This window comes from Trachurus japonicus, chromosome 3 (assembly GCF_045865225.1).
Source record: "Trachurus japonicus isolate A0001 chromosome 3, Traja_1.0".
Taxonomy (NCBI): domain Eukaryota; kingdom Metazoa; phylum Chordata; class Actinopteri; order Carangiformes; family Carangidae; genus Trachurus; species Trachurus japonicus.
In genome coordinates this window covers 15,836,173-15,855,859 of record NC_140909.1, presented here as the reverse complement: position 1 = coordinate 15,855,859, position 19,687 = coordinate 15,836,173, and the positions used below count along the sequence as shown (strand labels likewise).

The following is a 19,687-nucleotide window of genomic DNA, read 5'->3' as shown; positions in this document are numbered from 1 at the left end:
AAGAGGATGTATTCAGTAATTTCATTGATTTCCACTCTTCAGCCTTTCCAGTAAAAGGCTGGAGGTCACTACAAGTACATGGTATGCTGTTTACTCTGCCAAGGCCCAAAATAGAACTGAATTAGACATCCAATTTGGAGTTACTTATGTATTAATTTTTTTAATCGAATAAATACTGAAATCTAGTACACAGAAGGGTTGTGTTTATTGTACTCCAGATGTGTGGCACGCCGGATGGAGTTGAGCTGTTTCAGAGGTTTGAAGCACTGTCCTTACAGTAGACAACCACCCTTACAAACACAATGACACACAGCAGATAAAGGCGACAGAAAGAGAGAGACAAAGAGAAAGGTAAGGGGAGAGAGGGAGACATGGTGACAAAGATAGTGGCTGGCAGCAACACACTTATCAGCTACTGCTCCGCAAGAAAATGACCTAAATCATCAAGATTCCCATCTGACACACACACTCACACACACACGCAGGGTTAGCAGTGCACTGCTGTACATTTTTGCCCCGAACAAGCTTACCCTCTTCATATCTTTTCACTGAAAGGCCACACTCATACTGCACCAACACAGCCAGGCTCTCAAATCTAAACGATCCTGTGAACACACCATGTAGGACTTTGTGGGGGGAAAAAGCACTGGATTCAAAAGAGAAGAACAGAGGAAAAACACAACAAACAGCACCATGTAATAATTTAACACATGAATTACACTGATATCAACATGATATTCCCAAATAGTTGGCAGTCTACAGTTTGGAAAGCACATGATTCTTAATCAATAGTGTTAGCTGAGCCTGCCCTGTGTGCGCCGTCTCCCACAGTTTATCCATTCACATCTGGAGCAGGCGTGTGTGTTTGTGTGTGTGTGTAAACTTTATAAACCCCAGGATGCATCATAACAGCTTTATCCCCACCAGTGTGCCACTGAAAGTCTTACCCAATTCATTTCACACCTGTGCATGTGTGTAGTTTCTGTGGATAGTCGACTCGCACACAGCACTGATATATAGGTACGTATGTGTTTATCACATTAAGACTTATACTTAGAGGCAGTCGTTGTGTTTAAACACACAATCACAGACTCATACACTCAGGGATATAGACACACACACATTTCCTCTCCTCCGCCGGTCTTTACAGCCCAACAGCCCATTGGGTAGAATGTGTTTTAGCCATTATCACATTGATTGTATGTAATCAGGGGTTTATTCTGCAGCCAATGAAGTGAATTACAGGTTTCCTGCCCGACTAACACTGTAACAATTGATCTGCTCCCTGGCGTGTGTGTATGTGTGCGTATTTGAGTGGGGTGTAAGGTGGTGTGTGTGATGGGGTGTGGATGAGCAAGAAAGAGAGAGAAGCAATGATAGAGTGTGTTTGTAAGTGTAGAAACGACAGAGAGAGAGCAGGAAGAGGAGGGCGAGAGAGAGCTCAGTAGGAGGGAGAGTGGTTTAGATTGACTGTCGCTGCGTGAGTTTTTATTTTGTATTTTATTCATTTTTGTCCCTGAAAACAACTATAATCATCTACACACTGCGGGTCTTTGGAGCTGAAACACACATACGCACACACACACACACATACCTCTACACTACACAGACACACACAGATTATTCTTTAAAGCCTGTGCTCTGTTTCTCTGCATGAACTATACACACACACACATAAAACACATACAGTACATACACACACACAAGGTGCATGTAAAAATACAGATTCAATTAACATGAACCTAAAAAATGGTACAAAGTTTGGGATTTGTGTGTGTGTGTGTGTGTGTGTGTGTCTGTTCATTTCAGGCACCTGAAAACAGATAATGTGTTCTTGTAAGTCAACCTTATGTGTTCTTTTTTTTTTTTTTTGCGTACGAGTGCACACTTACCAGTGCATGTATCAGCCTAACAAGCTGACATGCAGTTCAACAACCCTCCACAGATAGCAGGGCAGTGAAAAGGGAGTTAAATGGAGAGAGAAACAGAGCAAAGAAAGAAAAATAAACAAGAGGAGTGTGAGGGCGGAAAAAGCAATTCAGTCTATTGATGAAATCATTCTGCTCATTTGACTACGGAAATGTAAAGACATTTCCTGCTCCTATTCCCTTCCTCGCCCCATTCTTTAATTCAATGTATTTTTTTTTCTGTCTTCCATCCTTCTTTCCTTCACTCTCTCGTCCATCCCACAGCATTGCCGGTATCATCTAGATAGAATTGTGTAAGGTTTCCTCTCTTTCTTTTTTCTTTTTTTTCCTTTTTGCTTATTGGACTACGTGTTCTTATCAGCATCGAGAGCACAATGCTTGGTGTGATGGAAAGGTATTAGCCAACCCGTGGTAGCTACATTGTCAGCACTTCTCCCTTCTCTGTCTCTACTGCTACCACTTCGCTCCTCTTATTCTTCCATACTCATTTTTTATTGCCGTTTCCATGGGAATTCGGTTTTAAAAATATTGTCAGGGCAGGTAGGCGTCCCATTTCTCTGCACTTACAGGCCCAGAAGTTTGTCAAGGTGTTGTCAAATACATTTGGCCTGTTCTTAATGTACTGTAGGGTTGAAACAACTACATATTTATATCTTAAATGCACATTTTCTCTCTTTTCACTGTTTCTATCGTATCAGACAAGTTGTAAAAAAAAAAAAAACTATCTGATGCCAGGTAGTGAAAGGTAAACGTTAAAATGACAGCCACACTGTCCATTGTAAACATTCACAGTAGTCATAGCTACTTATTTCTCTTCTCTTCTCTTCTCTTCTCTTCTCTTCTCTTCTCTTCTCTTCTCTTCTCTTCTCTTCTCTTCTCTTCTCTTCTCTTCTCTTCTCTTCTCTTCTCTTCTCTTCTCTTCTCTTTTCTTCTCTTCTCTTCTCTTCTCTTCTCTTCTCTTCTCTCCTCTCCTCTCCTGTTCTCCCCAGAGGGAGACTGAAAACAGTTGGGAGTTGTTTGAGGACCAGTTTGTGTTTATGGCTGCCATCTAGCGAGGCAGTCATACAGAGATTGTATATAATAAAAGAGCGCGAGTGCACACAGACACAGAGTGAGGGAGCACACGGCGAACAGCACAGAGACACACAGCGAGGCAGAGAGTAGTTGCTCTAATACGATGATTGTATGTTTGTCCCTGCCAGTTGTCAGGGCGCTGCATCAGCCCGCCACTCTAATGACAGCTTGTCATACCAAAGTGGCCCACCTTCCTTCAAAACACACAGAAAAAACACTTCTTTCTTTCTTTCTTTCTTTCTTTCTTTCTTTCTTTCTTTCTTTCCTTTTCTCCCACATATGATTCAGGTTTTTTTCTGTTGCACTCTCTCTCCATGCTGCCACATGTTTATCTCTGTTTCATGAGTCACTGTGCCTTCCTTCAAGAAGTGAGAAATGGAAAAAAAAAAAAAAAAAGAAAAGAGAAAGAGAAAATCACAGGGATCGAGCTGGAAATGGAGACAAGGGAAGGTGGTAATCTCTCTGGTCCGCCTGTGTGTGTGTGTGTGTGTTCCCGTGTCCCCCCTCAGTAAGAGACAGGTAAATAGGCCTGCTGAATATTTGATGTCTGCAGGAACTAAACTAAAAAGCCACTTTTGTCTTCTTGCTTTGACTGTTTGTGAAACAATCTCGTGTCTACAGTCATCCGTTTACCAAAACCCTTGAGTGTGGCCAATTTCCTCACTGTAAATCTTTATCTTACTGCAATAGATTCACTCTGATTCACAAAGAAACTACTTCAAAAAATTGTCATCTGAGAAAAGATGCATATAGCTTTGCTTTTGTTTGGTGTTGTTTAAGTCAAACCAAAATATGTAAACGAAATGGGGGGAAATTGTTTATATATCGTGATAATTTATGACAATTTGAACATAAGTAGAAGTTGCAATACTTTGTAACTCATTCACAAACTGTGTTATACTATGGCGCTCCATAATGTGGATGTGTTCCAGTGAAGTGCATCAAAATTTAGAAAATGACAGGAAGAAAATGAATTCAAAACCATTTTCTATAACAGAATTAAGTAAAACGGCTTATACTAAAATCTGATTAGTGCTGTTCTTCTGGTTTTACTGGAATCATCTCATAACACACTGCTCACGTCTTTGTGAAAACACAAAACGAAAGAGAAATACACTCAAGCCGCTTCCTCTTTATATAAATCTCTTTAAACACCTCAAAATATAAAGAATTGATAAAAAATGAGACCCACCCCCTTCCCTCTCTCTCCTTACTCATCTGAAGAGCAGACAGGCACAATAAGACTGCTCTTTCAGCACTGAGCCTTCGCTACATAGCGCCATAATTATACTGATAACATACATACATAAATGCATTCAACCTCTCGCTCCGCGCAGCGCACTGGCTGTGATTTCTTAATCTTCTTTCCTCTGCTCCTCTCCTCTGCTCGCATGTCTTCTTTTTTTATTCTTTTTATTCCTCCCCCTTCGACTGCCATTATTTTTCATTTATAAGCAGAGTGAGAGAAAGAGAGAGAGAGAGAGAGAGAGAGGGGGAGAGATGATAGAGGAAAAGAAAAGGAGAGATGGAGCAAAGAGGAGTGGAAAAGGAGAGGGAAAGAGAGATAGATGAGAGTTTGAGAGAGAGAGGGGAAAAAAGCACCTGAGATCTTTTGGCACTTAAACTCTTTCACTTAATGGTACTCATGGGGATTGACGGTCGAAGGGAGGGGGCACAAAAGAGCATAAAGAGTGAAAAAGGAGAGATTAAATCATCACCATCACATCATCTACTTAAATGGGTCTACTCTCTTTTTCTGTCACCACTATGTTTTCTCTCCCTCTGCCGGAGCATAGACAACCCTGTGCAATATCTTGTCAGTCTGTCACTCTTCTCTACATTTTCATTTGTTTCTTCCTTGCTTATTCTATCACTTTTTATACATCCTGTTTTACCTCCCTTCCTCTTCCTCTCTGATTTGTGTCCAAACCTCTCTTGCTGTCCCTCTCATTTTAAACTAAAGGCCTACTGAAGCATCAGATAAATGGATTTATAGACATTGGTGAATACCACAAAGCCAGGATTAATAAGAGGGGGGAGGAGGGGATCGAGGGAATAAAATATATGATGAAAAGGGGGGAAAGGCCAGGCTACTGTAGGCTACATCATAAATGTCATGTCACTTAATGAAAGGGAAAAACTGAAGAGAGAGCACTGTTTTTTGGGGTATTTTTTTTTTTCTTTTTTTCTTTTTTTTGGGAGATGGGGGAGGGTCTCACAGTACTCTTAGAAATCACAGATTTGGTGAAAGCAAAAACTGCTTTGTCTCATTTTTCTGCACATCAAATTCATTAAATCTCTGCAGCTCATTAAAAACCAAACAACCAGATCTGAAAACGCTGTCTGTCTTTTTACTGTCGTCAGTCATTGCTGCCCCACAACCCCACAGTCTCTCCTCCTTCTCCCACTCTGTGTGTGTGCCTACCTGTTTTCCTTTCTATATCCTCTCCCCACACCCTCACCCCTCCCCTCACCCGACTGGCTCTCCATTTTCCGTCAAGACGCTGTCTGTGTTTTATGGGTCCCTGTAGAACAGGGATCTTTTACAGGCCGACTGGACTTTAGAAGCCCCTCGTTTAGCAGCATCCTGCCTTAATTAAAAACCCCTTTTGTGCTTTCTGCTTTTAACAATGAAAAAAGAGAGAAGGGAGGGAGGGCAGGGTTAGAGGGATAGAGAGTGGTAATGCAAAAAGGAAGAGAAAGAGAGAGATGGTGGTGAAAAGGAAGTGATAGGGAGACAGGCAGATAGATAGTAAGGTAGACAAAGAAAGGGATGGAGAGATATGGACACAGAGAAGATAGCTGTTAATTACAACTGCCATTAACAAGACACCAGTCAGCCTCCTTAGGGAGAGGAAGAAGGGAGAGGAGAGAGGGAGAAAGCAAGGAATGCAGGGTGGAGGAAAGGAGAGTCAGCAGAGAAAGAAGAAAGAGATGAGCATAGGAAGTCCGCCACTGAATAGTGGAGATTTAGTTTTATTGTTATATTCTTTTAAAAATCTGTTTTATATTGTATGACTTCCCCTAACATCTTAAAAATCCAGCGTGTGCTTGATTATGACTGTGTTTGAATCTGCTGTATTTGGTGTGGGTGGGTGAGGGTATGTGTGTGTGTGTGTATGAGCACCGTCGTGTGTGTGTGAGGCTGTCTTTGGGATGATTGAGCAGCAGAGAGGCTGCTTACTGATTACCTTCATGTAGAACAAACTGCTATTGACTGGAGAGTGACGGATGACCATCGGCCCAGAGCATGTGTATGTGTTTGTGTGACTGTGTGCTACTGTGGACGCTTCTCTGCTGCTCTCTCTTACACGTGCCTTCACTAATAAACAATCATCTTTTCTTTTTCATATTCATGTCTCTTACTATCCTCGTTACTTTCCCCTTTCTTTTTCATATCAGTTTCCTTTTAAAAAGCAAAATAAAACATATGATGGATGGATCGTGCGTGTATGTATGTGTGCTGCATTTCTGTGAAAAATATAAATCCATCATAGAAAGCGATCGCAAAGAAATAAGAGAAATGATTTCTAGGATTCAGGTTTCTTTTTCTTATTTTTCACTGAACATGGCCTTTACAGTGTCCTCTCTTCTCCTAGACCTCTGCCTTTGTTTTTACTGTTCTCTCTCCTGATTTTTCTCTGTAAATATCCACTATATTTACATTTTCTTGTAATACTTTTCTTCCTGGTCTCCTTCCATTTCTCTCTTTTCTCACTCCCTCAGGCTTCTCTGCAGAATGTCCAGTAAGGAGCGCCACCTTGAGTCCAACTGTCCGTCTTCTTATATAAAGACTGAGCCGTCTAGTCCTGCCTCCCTGACTGACAGCCTAAACCATCACTCCCCTGGTGGCTCCAGTGACGCCTCAGGCTCATATTCGTCCACGATGAACGGCCACCCCAACGGCTTAGACTCCCCGAGCCTTTATGGCTCCAATGCAGGGCCTCTGGGTCCTGCTGGTGGCCCTGGATCAAAGCGTTACGAGGACTGTTCGTCAACTATTGGGGAAGATTCACAGATTAAGTGCGAGTACATGCTGAATTCAATGCCCAAGAGGCTGTGTCTGGTGTGCGGGGACATTGCGTCAGGGTACCACTATGGAGTGGCATCCTGTGAGGCCTGCAAGGCCTTCTTCAAACGCACTATTCAAGGTTGGCTTCCATTTTGACTTTTGTCTATATCTCTGTTTTTCTATCTAAATTTTCTGTCTTTTGTCTTACTTATATCAGCTCCATCGTTACAGGTTTGATTCATCCTCTGTCTTTCTGTTTTGCTTTAGTCCTGTTTAGTGTCTCACTTTAGCAAACTGATGTAATATCTGGACGTTTTAGATGAGGATTTGTACATTTTACAATGAATTGTCATCTAGGCCTAACTGGCATTTAGCCGACTCAATAATAGATCTTAAATGTTTTGTTTTTATTTCAATTTGATTTCTTCAAAATTTGCATTTATGAAGCTATGGAAGTACATGGAAGGTCATAAATGCCTCAAAGCAAATAAAAACACAACAGGGTTAGCTTAGGAGAGTGCAAGGTCAGAGGTTGAAGATGAAGATAGAGTGATCCTTATTTCAAATGAAAAGCCCAGACGCTCACTAAAATGAGCCACCCCCACATGTGCACATACACCTGAGCTACTATACTAGATCCAGGACATAGGATAAAGCCCCAGGCCAGATGTGAGCCCAGATTTTTATGTGGCACATGTCTCCTCCTCTGTCTGCTAAGTAAACCACGGGGACCAGCAGAGTCTATTTTTTCACTCTCCTTCACCCATCCAATCAGGTTCATGCATCCAGACAAACTCCCAGACACGCCCCCTTTTCACCTTCAACCTTGACCTCTTTGTCATCAACAGCAAAAAGTAATTTGCAGGTAGTGTTTGCATTTCTACATCTTCCTGCTTACGTCTCACAGGAAGAGTGTAAGCTATAAGCCTGTTGTCTCGGAGATAACGTAGTGTCAGAGGAAGGTCAGAGGTCGTGTCTGCAGGGTCAGGAGTTCGGTTTAGGGGTAGAATAGAGAAGGGATAGAGCAGTAATCCACATGATGAGAAGAGTACCAGGAATTAGGCACAAATAATCCCTTGCTCGCCTCTTGTTGGGGTTAGAGGTAGTTCAGGAAGTGCACAGGTATTTGGACTATGCTCGTCAGATGTTGTGGCTATACAGTTAATGCTCGACTTCCAGCTTGATCAACATCATAGCCTTTATTTACCCTTGTAGACACAGCATAGGTCGGTCTTATAGACAACCAATTATCCATACAGCAAGCCAGGTAGTCTGCTATTTGTTAACTGATCCATGCAGTACAACAATAAGTCTCCCTTCCTAGTTCACACGAATTATACAATATGTGGAATATTATTGACTTTAAAAGTAGATGCAATTTCACGAATAAATCACCAACAAAATATACATTTTACTTGATGAATTCAGGTTTTATACACATTTTATACAGGTAATAGATTATTTTCCTCTATAAGAAAACAGCACTAATAAAATCATCCTTTTTACTCAGCCTCTAAATACTTATCTACTCAGCCTCACTGTGGCCCTGAGCCAGGACATCAATCTTTCAGAACACAAAAAATGTGCATACCTTGGTTTTTATTTTATAACATTTAATATAATACATTTATTACATAAAACAGAGATACGGACATCGCAAGGGATATTATATCTTAAAATGGAGTTACTGTATTTTGGAATACTTAAAGATTTTGGTGCTACAGTTAGTGTTAATGGTAGCAAGAGTGTTGTAGAAATGACCTAAAGAAAACTACACTGCCTGTGTTGATCATACAGAAAATTGAGCTTTATCAGGCAAACTGGTTATATAGAAAATTCTTGTTATTAGGATCAGTTATCTGTTGGCCCATGTTATTTCGTGGCATTTGCTGACATTAAGAATATGATAAGTCATAAGTCTTATTTTTTCCATATTGAGGCCACCAAGGTGTATATGATTAGCAAATGATGAACATTTTGTGAGTTGGTGTTTGAGAAATAAGCTTTTTTGATTTCATTTTTTAGATAATTAATAAGGCCAATCACTCAGCAGGACAGGCCTCTTGTCAGTCAGTCTGCCAGTGCAATAACCAAGCTACCAGTCGGTCAGCCAGCCGCATCGATCCATTGAGTCAGTCAGTCAGTCAGTCATATCAGACAGGATTCATCTATCTGCCTTTCCATCCATCCACCTATCTGTCACTGCTTTCTTTTGCCTCTGATAAGCAGCTTTCCAAGTAAAGCCCTAGAGAGCGAGAGAGAGACAGGGCGATGTGCAGGGGGTGGAAGTCTTACATCCACGAGATGGTCACCACTACCTAGAGATGACCTGTATGTGTTTATTATGGGATGAGATCAGAGCACGGCGAAATCCTGACAAAGAGATTGGAGCACACACATAGAGATAAAGGCGGAGACACGCTCAAACGCACAAACACAAACTCACATAAGTACATTCACACATAGACACCTGCGCATTTGAAAAGACCACCGCACACATGACCTTGTAGTCACTCTTTGTATAGGTTTAGCCCCTAGTGTGTCATCTCTGCACAGCCTAATAGTTGACCAATTCCAGATGTCTCATTTCATTTAGAGGCCTTGTTAAAGGTGAAATGGGTCAAGACACAGTTACAAATTAAATACAATAGCCCAGCAAACATATAGATATGATGCCTCTTTGGAGTTTGACCTTGAATAGATTAAAAGCAATGCATCAGTGTCTGAATATGTAATCTGCCGGTCTCCTGTAGTGGACATGTTGCAGATCAGGAAGGCCAGAGTTAGAGGTTATGGGTCAGGAGTTTGGCAAAGCAAATCGCAGGACAGTTGTCACGAAAGGCTGTGATAAATGCAGCAGCAGCAGCAGCAGCAGCAGCAGCAGCAATGAAGCATAGCGAGTGTATGACTCAATGCAATATAAAGGAAAATCAAAAATATGAATACAAACCAATTTGAGAGGTTTTCCACCATTACCTTTCATAACTCTTGATCAAAATCAATGTTTAGAAATTCAAGGTTACTAAATGTTTGTTAAATAGTTACCAATAGTCAATGGGTTATACATTTCCATCAGCAATTTCCCAAACTTCAGTAGACACTAACCCTTATTTACTGAGAAAATCTATCGCCACAAAGTGTTGTTATAGGACCAAATCTCAGTGCTTTTTTTAATCAATGTTTGTGGCTACAGTACCACTGTTTGGAAGCAGACTGAACAGTCTTGGAACAAATGGGTCATGACATTATCTTTGGCTGCCACACCAGCCAAACTCATCCATGGACAGTGTGGATATGTGTTAGCCTATGTGTCTGTGTGTGGGCTTGTGCTCATCCAAATGTAAATGAGTGCAGGTTATGTGTATGTCTCTGCACATACGCTTGTGTTTATGTGCGGTTGTGAGTTAGTGTGTGTATCTTGGCTGGAAAGCAAGGCCAGCCTCAGATGGGCAGCAGCAGACATATTGGTATGTTTCAACCCATTAGCCAATAAAACCGCAGGTAATCACCAAAAAAACACCTCCAGCTGGACAGGGAGGAGAGCATGGGGTGGGAGAGGAGAGGAGAGGAGAGGAGAGGAGAGGAGAGGAGAGGAGAGGAGAGGAGAGGAGAGGAGAGGAGAGGAGAGGAGAGGAGAGGAGAGGAGAGGAGAGGAGAGGAGAGGAGAGGAGAGGAGAGGAGAGGAGAGTTAGGATAAACAATAACTTGAGACACAGAATGACAGAAAGAAAGGAGAAGGTGGGGGAGGGAGGAATTGGGCACATGGATGTAGGAAGGAATTAGTGGAATGTGTGTGTTGGTGTGTGTGTGCGTGCGTGTGTGTGTGTGTGTGTGTGTGTCGCAGCATGGAGGAAGTGGCTCTGGCAGCTGCTGTTTTTGTGGCGTCAGTCCAGCGACACCTGACAACCTGCATCTATCACTCCCTTATTGAGAGAGAGGGATAAAGGGGAGTGAGGAGGAGGGCAGAGTGTGGGATAGGGAGGGATAGGGCGATGAAATGGGAAGAGAGAGGCAGCAAGTGCGAAAGAGAAAAGTGGGAGAGAGCAGTAAAGAGGGTGATGGGATGGATGGTCGTGGTGTAGAGCAAAGGAACAACTGAAAGGTGCAGAGTTTGGTCTACACTGCCTAAGAATAATCAAGATGTTAAGCAATATTAAATGAACAAATACACATTTGTATGTTTGTATGTGTTCATATAAAATGGTAAAGGGGGTTTAATATTAGGTTATACCTTATTACTTTGTGATAAGGAATTGCTCTGTAACTGTATTAAGAGAGAAGCCAAGGTAGCAAGGAAGTAATGAGTAGGAGTTTATAGATAAAGTTAGTGTTGTAACTTCAGGAGAGGTAAAAAGAAATATACAGAGTGAGAACCGCAGCCAAAACACACACACACATAAACAATCATATTACACAGTCTGTACAATGGTGGCCAATTGTCATGCAGCAGGTGGACATACCCACACATCTCAAAGGAGATTGAAGGGATTTGAGTCCCATATATCCCCCTGCTCACACCAACACACACATACAATCCCACACATTATACATAGGAGGACCCCTCCACTCTAAGCCCACTCCACTGCACAATAAGACACATAAAGGCGGAAATAAAGACACACAGAGAAAGCCATGACATTCTGATATAAACCCTTTTTTACTAATTCCTACCCTATACCCTGACTTTAAAGTAGGATGTTTATGTCCAAGCATACAAAGAGCCAGATGACACAAGGTTATCTATTCCTATGTCACACCTTTATATTGTAACATAAGTCTACAATCTATGATATATAATACCTTTTGTACAAATATGTTTTATTAATTACTGTAATTAGTAATTACTGTTGAATAGGCGTGTTATTAAATTTATGTTTCAGAAATGTTGTTGTCATGGTCAGGAGGTCAGTTTAATCAACACATATTATGCATTTATATTGTTTATTGATGTCCACCTCCAGCAACACTAAGCATTTGTAGCTATTAACTTTTTTTTTTCCTGCGCTGAAGGTTTAACACATTTAGCCTCAGTGCTACCAGGCCTGTAAATGGCTTTTTACAGCAGTTATCCATTTTGCAGCGGTTGCCTGTTTAGCCTTAGACTAATAAGGCCTTTGACTGACTACCCATTAACAGACACAGATTCTATCCTGGCATTAGCACATTTAGCCTTAGTGTTAGGTAAGTGTCCCTCTTAATTGCTGAATTCATTTACTCCTCCTCTATCATCCACATATAGAGCTTATGTGTAAGCTAACTAGTCCCATTAGTAGAATTCATTAGACTGTATGGGTCCCCCCAGCATTTAGCATGTTTAGCCTTTACTTTAACTAATAAGTTCGATTAATGAGCGTCTTGTTACTCATTAAGAAGTGTTTGGGCATTTAGCCTTTTCCCAAGCTAACTAGCCCCCTTAATCAGCCCAGTAATGAGAAGCATCCTCTTCACAGCAGCAGTCAATAGTGATCACTGTTTACTCTGTTTCAGTGGGAGATGCATTGGCTTTCTGGGGTACTGTAGTTGTCAGCTGGGCACAGAGGGGATGAGAAATACAGGTTTTATGGTTCACATCGCAACACAGTTCAGACAAGATAAATAAACCTTCCAGAACAAAGAAACACGTTGGAGTAAATCTGCAACCATTTAAACAGTTCCTAACAAATCCATAACAGTGCTTTGCTTTGACCTGGGTGGAAGCAAATTAATACTGTTAGTGCAGGATAGATGAGCAGAGCTGGGGGAGAGTCCAAATGAAAATGAGAAAACTAAACAAGAGGGAAACAAGATGTATGGAAAGATTTGGAAGTGTAGTCAAAGAGTGGTTAAATTAAAACTTTTTTATGCTAAATACGAAGTAAGTTAAGCGCAACACAGAAAAAAGAAAAGGAAATGGTGAAGCAGCTTACAATTAAGGGTAAAAGTGGTATTAGCCTGTAACACACTTAAGGTGTCTTTGTTGGCCAGGGTTGCGAAGTTAATGGACTTACATCAGCTAATAATCTTAGCCTCAGCTCTGCACTCGAGTCCTCTCGCGAGCAAACTGTAGCCAGTCACGCAACCTCACCTCGCTGTAGCCCTGACATACTGTATGCACGGCATCTTTGTAACACATAGATTAAGGTAGTTAATTCAATATTCATAACGGAATATTTTATAATTTATGTGTGCCCACATCTTTATGCAGCTATCATTTTTCTTTTAGTCCATTTGATACTCAAACTGTATATTTTTGTCTGTCTGTAGCAGGGTTTGCAGAGTAGCCTACAGTATACCAGGCTGCTCATGTGTCTGTTGATGTATCTGTGTGAAATGAAACCTCTCTATCTGTCTGTCTTCCTCCAACATGTCTTGCCACAGGCAACATTGAGTACAGCTGTCCAGCCACCAACGAATGTGAGATCACCAAGAGGAGACGCAAGTCGTGCCAGGCCTGCCGCTTCATGAAGTGTCTGACTGTGGGCATGCTGAGGGAGGGTAAGGGAAAAGGTCTCTTACTTATCTTTCTCCGTTAACTGTGCTACATGTAGCATTTCGAAAGCTACGCTGTAATTGTTAAGTTAATCAAGACAGGTGCTGATGAAATTAGCAACTTCTTCCAGCCTCAGTGCAGCATTTTGCATCATCTACCATTGTGTTAGATTTGCAAGTGATCTGCTACATTGATTTCTGATGCTCAGATACATCGTTCTAGAGGATGGCTGCAGTTTCTCTTCATGACACATGGCGAAGTAGATGAGAGAGCAATGAAAGTCAAAGTCAAAACTAATTCTCCATTTAAATTTGAGAAACACAAGAACAAAGTAATCATAGATAGACACCAGCCATCTAGTCAAACGTTAATTTAATGTTACATGAATTTAACCAAGATTTCATACCATATATGACAGTGATTTATTAATGTTGAATAATGCTACATATAGCACTTCAAAGAAACTGTTAATGCTTGCTTTTACACAGTGAAATCTATTTGTGTCTGCATCAGGTGCTTTTTGTTGCCGTCTCACTTCTGTGTCTATCTCACCACTTTCAGTCTTGCTCATCCTCAGACTAAGTGTTTCTCTCTTTTATCTGACTTCCTTGTCAGTCTTCTTATCTCATCATTGCTTAACATTGATTTACATCCTTCTCTTCTTTCCCTGTGTCCCATGTTCACTTTCCACCTCTACATACACAAGTTACATATAACAGTCTCTGAGGCCACATAGCCTATTCAAAGATCCACCTCCTGACAGGTTGTTGGTTTTCTTCACCTAAATTAGGTAAAGATAGAAATTACATGATAACTGAGACACTCACCCTCAGCAGTTGTTTAGTGGTTGAAGTTAAAAAAAACAAAAAAAAAACAAGCGATATTATCTTCCCCCCACACCACTTTGATTAAATACACTCACTCTCTCATTTTTGCACTCCCTGGTTGCCTCTGCCTCTTTCTCTCCCTCTTGTCTGCCCACCTCTGACCTTTCTACTCCCACTGCACTCCCAACGATGAAAGGAGGGAGAGGAGTGGCGAGGGACGAAAAGCATGGGCTGAGGCATAGTCGGGTGGGGGAAGGTGGGGGAAAGCATGAGGGAGGGAAGAGGGGAGGGAGAAGAGATTGATTTATAGGAGCCAAGGAGAGGGACCAGGGGAGGATGAGAGGCAGGGGGAGGATGGTTGAATGAAGCAGAAAGTGTGTGAGAGAGAGAAAGGAGAAGAGAGGAGGGTCAAGGTTGTAATTGATGGGAGACCTGGCCTACGCCCCCTTCCTTACAGTGGTCAGGGAGCGTGCCTCTGCCGACGCCTGCCAGCCCTCCCTCCATCCATTCCTGTCTTCATCGCTCCCTCCAATTCTCCCACTCAATATTATTGTATTGTATTAAATGCATTGTATTGTGTCGCTTCTCTTATGCCTTCATCTATCCATTCTTCTCTTCAAGTCACTGTCCTCTGTGTCCTGTCAGCAACATGACACCGGCCCATAAGACCCAAACATTAGATGGCAAAACAGTGGCACTTACATATAAAACATTGTCTTTATTTTACATCAACTTAAACTACACAAACATTTCCAAAAATCTTCAGACTGAAATTCAAACTAAAACGAATATTTGTTGTTGTAAAAGAGACTAATATGAAATAAGATCAAACTTTTTCACTTGGCTGGAGCTTGTCGGTATCTTCAAAATTTTGCAATAAATTGCTGTAAAAGGGAAAGTGATGCGCAGAAAACTTTCCACTATGAGCCGTACAGCTTTAAACACACACAATCATACACTAACACAAAATTCATGTGTATACTGTATCTATATCTATATCCTGGGGCACCACTACCTCCAACAGTCCAGATTTCACTTCACTGAAAAAGCATGCTCATCTCTCTCGCCTCTGTTTTTCTCTCTCTCTGTTTTCACACACACACACACACACACACACACACACACACACCCACACACACACAGGTATACACACATTCCCAACAAGCTGCTGCTGTAGCACTTGTGCTCCCGGTTGATCTGACATAGGCAGAACCTGTGTCTCATCTCCTGTTTTGTCTCGTGTGTAAGTGTGTGGCCACAAACACACACATACACACGTGTAAGTGCGTGTACTATTGGCATCTCTGACAGTCTCACAGTTCACACAGCTTAGAGTGCAACTTCCTACCTGACAGAGAAGCCACATCGCACTGGTCGATTAAATAAAACCGGAGTTCATAGGGACTATGTTTTCCTGATCATTTTCTTTTACTGCAACAATTTTTAAACACATTTTTACGTAGATTTTGTTTAGCTCTCATTGATGAAGACATTTCAAAAGACACAGAAAACAGAAGTCTGTATGTGTGTGTGTGTGTGTGTGTGTGTGTGGCCAACCGTGTAGCTGAGGGAAATGTGTTTGTGTGTTTCTGTCCAGAGCCGACAAACAAATAGCTGCCTTTTGTTGCCACTGCTTCCCTGCTTCACATACATATATCATTTACACACACACACATGCACAGACACACATACACCAAGGCCTACATATCTATACATCAACGTGACAGACCACAGCCACCCCATTTGTTGTGCTGGGTGTGAATTTAATTCAGGGGGTCCCGCTCTACATATGAATAAGGGTCATTTGAAAATTGATACATCCATTTTCTTATATTTTTTTTCATTTTCACTTGTTTTGAACCCATGGGAAATTTGAAATAGATCAACAGCTATATAAAAGAGCTAAACATAGTTCTTCACCTTTGCTTTATTCTGATGGAGGTTTATAAATGTAGGCCATATATGTATACATTTCTTGTCATTTAAAAAAGAAAAAAATAGTATACATAATGCTATATGATCAAAGGCCTACTGATGTTGTGCTTGAAGTCAAAGTGGATAAAAATTTCCACCAAATGAGAAAATGCAAATCAGCTTGAACCATCCAGACAAATAGTTCACACTGATAAAATATAAAAGATCGAGTCAGAAAGTAATCATTTATTCCACAAATAAAGACATTTTGTGATGTTGGGAAAGAAGATCAGAAATTCTTTACAAAAACCAAATTCATTAGGCTGGTTCATTATGTCGACCAACAGTCTGCAGTGGACTAATTATAAGGAACATCTTATTGAAGAGCAATGTCTAATGCTCATTTGTAACATTCTGAACTAACAGGATTTTGCACACACAACATTTAAGACCATTGCTTTTCGCGTTTGCCGACCGTCTGCGTTCAAGCATTGTTGCAGCAGAACTGAATAGATGATAATGGTAAGTGGCCAGATCAGTTAGCATCAGAACTAACTGTGGTTGTCAGGGGCTAGCTCACGGGAGAAAGGTGAAGATAAAGTAGGAAGGGTGGAGAGGAAGTGTTGTGGATTGCGTGTGTGTGTGTGCATGCTGTAGTTTACCCCTTAGGGCAAGATCTGCCTCAAATTAGCTTTGTCGCCCTGGGAGACAGAAAGGGTGAGATGAAGAGCAAGTGAGGCAGCAAGGAGTGTGTGTGTGTGTGTGTGTATGTGTGTGTGTTTGTGTGTGTGTGTGTGTTTGACAGAGAGAGAGGGGAGAACAAGAGGCCAGAGGGTCAGTAAACCAACTCAGAGTGGAGCCGTTTCTTTACACGTTTTCTTAAACACACACCTGATCGTGTGAATACGCACACACGCTTAGCTTTGTGTGTGTGTGATATTAGATTTTCTCACCCTCTGCTGTGAGGAGAGGAGAGGAGAGGAGAGGAGAGGAGAGGAGAGGAGAGGAGAGGAGAGGAGAGGAGAGGACAGGAGAGGACAGGAGAGGAGAGGAGAGGAGAGGAGAGGAGAGGAGAGGAGAGGAGTAAACGAGCAGGGGGGTAAACTGAAGGAAGAAACCAACGTGGGGCACCCACCCACCAATATGTGCCTGCTAATTTCTGGAGCAAGGCAATTAAAAGGCCTGACTATATTATGAGAACTTCCCCTCTGGCAATGGCTGTCTGTCCATTTTTAATGAGGTCATAATGATGCGTCAGCTGAAGACCGAAAGGTCACAGGGGCGGGGCTTAAATCTGCCCAGGAAGAAGGGGGGTAGGGAGGAGCAGCAGTATATGATTGCAGGTAAAAGATTTAATGAAAACTAGACAGATGAAAGCAAATTTTAACCAGTGCTAACGTCAGAAAATACATTTATTTATCTGACAAGTTAAACAAAACACAAGCAAGCGAAAGTAATTACTCTATAACTGTCACTGTTGTTTCAATTTCTACACAAATGGCAGGGCAGGGCATACGTAATATATTCAACATCAGTACTAATTCGTGGAAATGTCATGTACAGAATACAAAGCACAGATCAGACATTTGAACATGAAAGGCTTTGGCAGAGGCACACAATCCAGGAGCCAGCAATATTCAATATGCATGTTTACTCTACATATGGTCATATTGACAGATTTGCTCCCTTACAGCAGAGCAGCTTTGATGATGGCACGTCTGATGAATCGTGGTTAAACAGACAGAATGTGTCGCATCCAAAACCAAAGCCTCCATCTCTGTAATGCCATAAACGGCCAGCTGGATTCAGATGGTAGACTACTAGAGAGAAAAGTCCATGGACTGCAAATATAAACCTTGGCACATTGCCCTACATGCACACACACACACAGAGAAACACCAACAGCTCATGCCAACTTTGGCCGTGCTCCCCATGGCCTCTAAGACCTAATGAGTGAGATCGGGTGGAAGGCCCCAGTCTGTGTGAGTGTGTGTTTTGTGTGTGTGTGTATGTGTGTGTGTGTGTGTGTAAGTGTGTATACACAGCTGGTGGTGTGCGTCACAACTCTCCTTATAGCTCAACGATCCTGACTGCTGGTATCCTATCTCATTGATCCACACATGTGCAGTCACACACACCACAATCAAAACAAATGGAAACACATGTTTACTTACAATATGCAAAGTCGATATGTCTGCCATAAAGGACACGTCGCTATGAAATGACATGGAGCAGGGGGTCTGGGTAAAACGACAGAAGAGGGAAAGAGGGAAGAATAAAAGTAGAGGATGACTAGAGGAGGAGAGAGGAGAGAGCAAGTGACAGGGAGAGGGGTAGGGACAAGAAGAGAGGTCGGGGAAACAGAGGAGGGGAGCGCCAGACAACTGGTGGCGTCTGGTGTTCCCCCATGGGAAACTTGTAGCTAAATCTGGCCCTGTAGCGTCTGTCCTGAGTGAGTGTGTGTGAGCATTTGTGTGTGAGTGGCATCTGGTTGCATCCCAGCTAGAAAGGAGCAATAATGGAAAAAAACTGTGACGAGAGATCTGCCTAAGTGGTCCGCTCTCTTTCTGTTTGTCTGATTGTCTGGAGAGGAGAGGAGAGGAGAGGAGAGGAGAGGAGAGGAGAGGAGAGGAGAGGATGTGGCATTAAGAAACCACATCCACACACACACATTCAGACGAGGGAATGAGATGGATTGTTGTTGTGTGTTTTAGTATCCAAGTGGTTTAGGGAACCTGTCTCTGGGTAGCTGTTTATTTAACTGAAGTTTTTAATTCATGAAGTGTTGCTGTTGTTTTCACTTGAAGGAAAAACAGATGTTTGTTTGGAAAAAGCAACACTTTTGTAAGATTCACGCATAGTCTTAACACACACACACACATTCACACACCAGTGACAGCCACCTGCCTGCTGCCTCGGGCAGTGCTGTTCTGATCTGTTCTGGTCACTGCATGACACGACACACACTTCTCTTCCACTCAAACATGCTCTCCTTATTTCTTTAAGTAGTTTTGTTTTATTTTGCTTTTCATTTCATCACACTGTGAACCAACCACAACCACTTTCTTACATAGAGACACACACACACACACACACACACACACACACACACACACACATGCACATTAGTTTTAAATGGGGCCTGTTGTCTCAAGCAATGTACTGGCACATCGTTTCTTAAACCCACATAGGACCCTTTATGTTATTACATCAGCACGTTGGTAGAGCACACACAAAATACACACACAGGGAAACATAAGGTGAAAACCTGGTTTAAGGTGGAAGCAAGACTTCAACCCTGTTACAACTTCAATTACCATAAAACTCTTCCTCTCTCTCACCTCCTCGCCCTCTCACCATACCCTCGCCTGTGCCTCTTTAAATGCTTTCTCTCTCTTGTGCTTTTTGTCATCCCTATTTCTCTTTGCTCTGATCAAATTGTATTTGTCTTCCTGCTCCCTCT

The 19,687-nt window shown here is 41.9% G+C and overlaps 1 protein-coding gene across 13 annotated transcripts in view; it reads left to right on the top strand.

Moving 5' to 3' along the window:
* Nucleotides 1-19,687, top strand: part of esrrga (estrogen-related receptor gamma a) — a 137,473-nt gene that overhangs the window by 81,917 nt on the left and 35,869 nt on the right. For 8 of the 13 annotated variants that reach the window (XR_015034569.1, XM_085764112.1, XM_085764111.1 and 5 more), the window contains 2 exons: nt 6,729-7,153; nt 13,372-13,500. Coding sequence is in view for 12 of the 13 variants with exons in the window: in XM_085764112.1 (XP_085620238.1) it covers nt 6,729-7,153; nt 13,372-13,500 (554 nt within the window). In the remaining variant the exon portion in view is untranslated. The remainder of the gene's footprint in view (nt 1-6,728; nt 7,154-13,371; nt 13,501-19,687) is intronic. The other 5 variants (XM_085764113.1, XM_085764114.1, XM_085764107.1 and 2 more) reach the window with 1 other exon arrangement.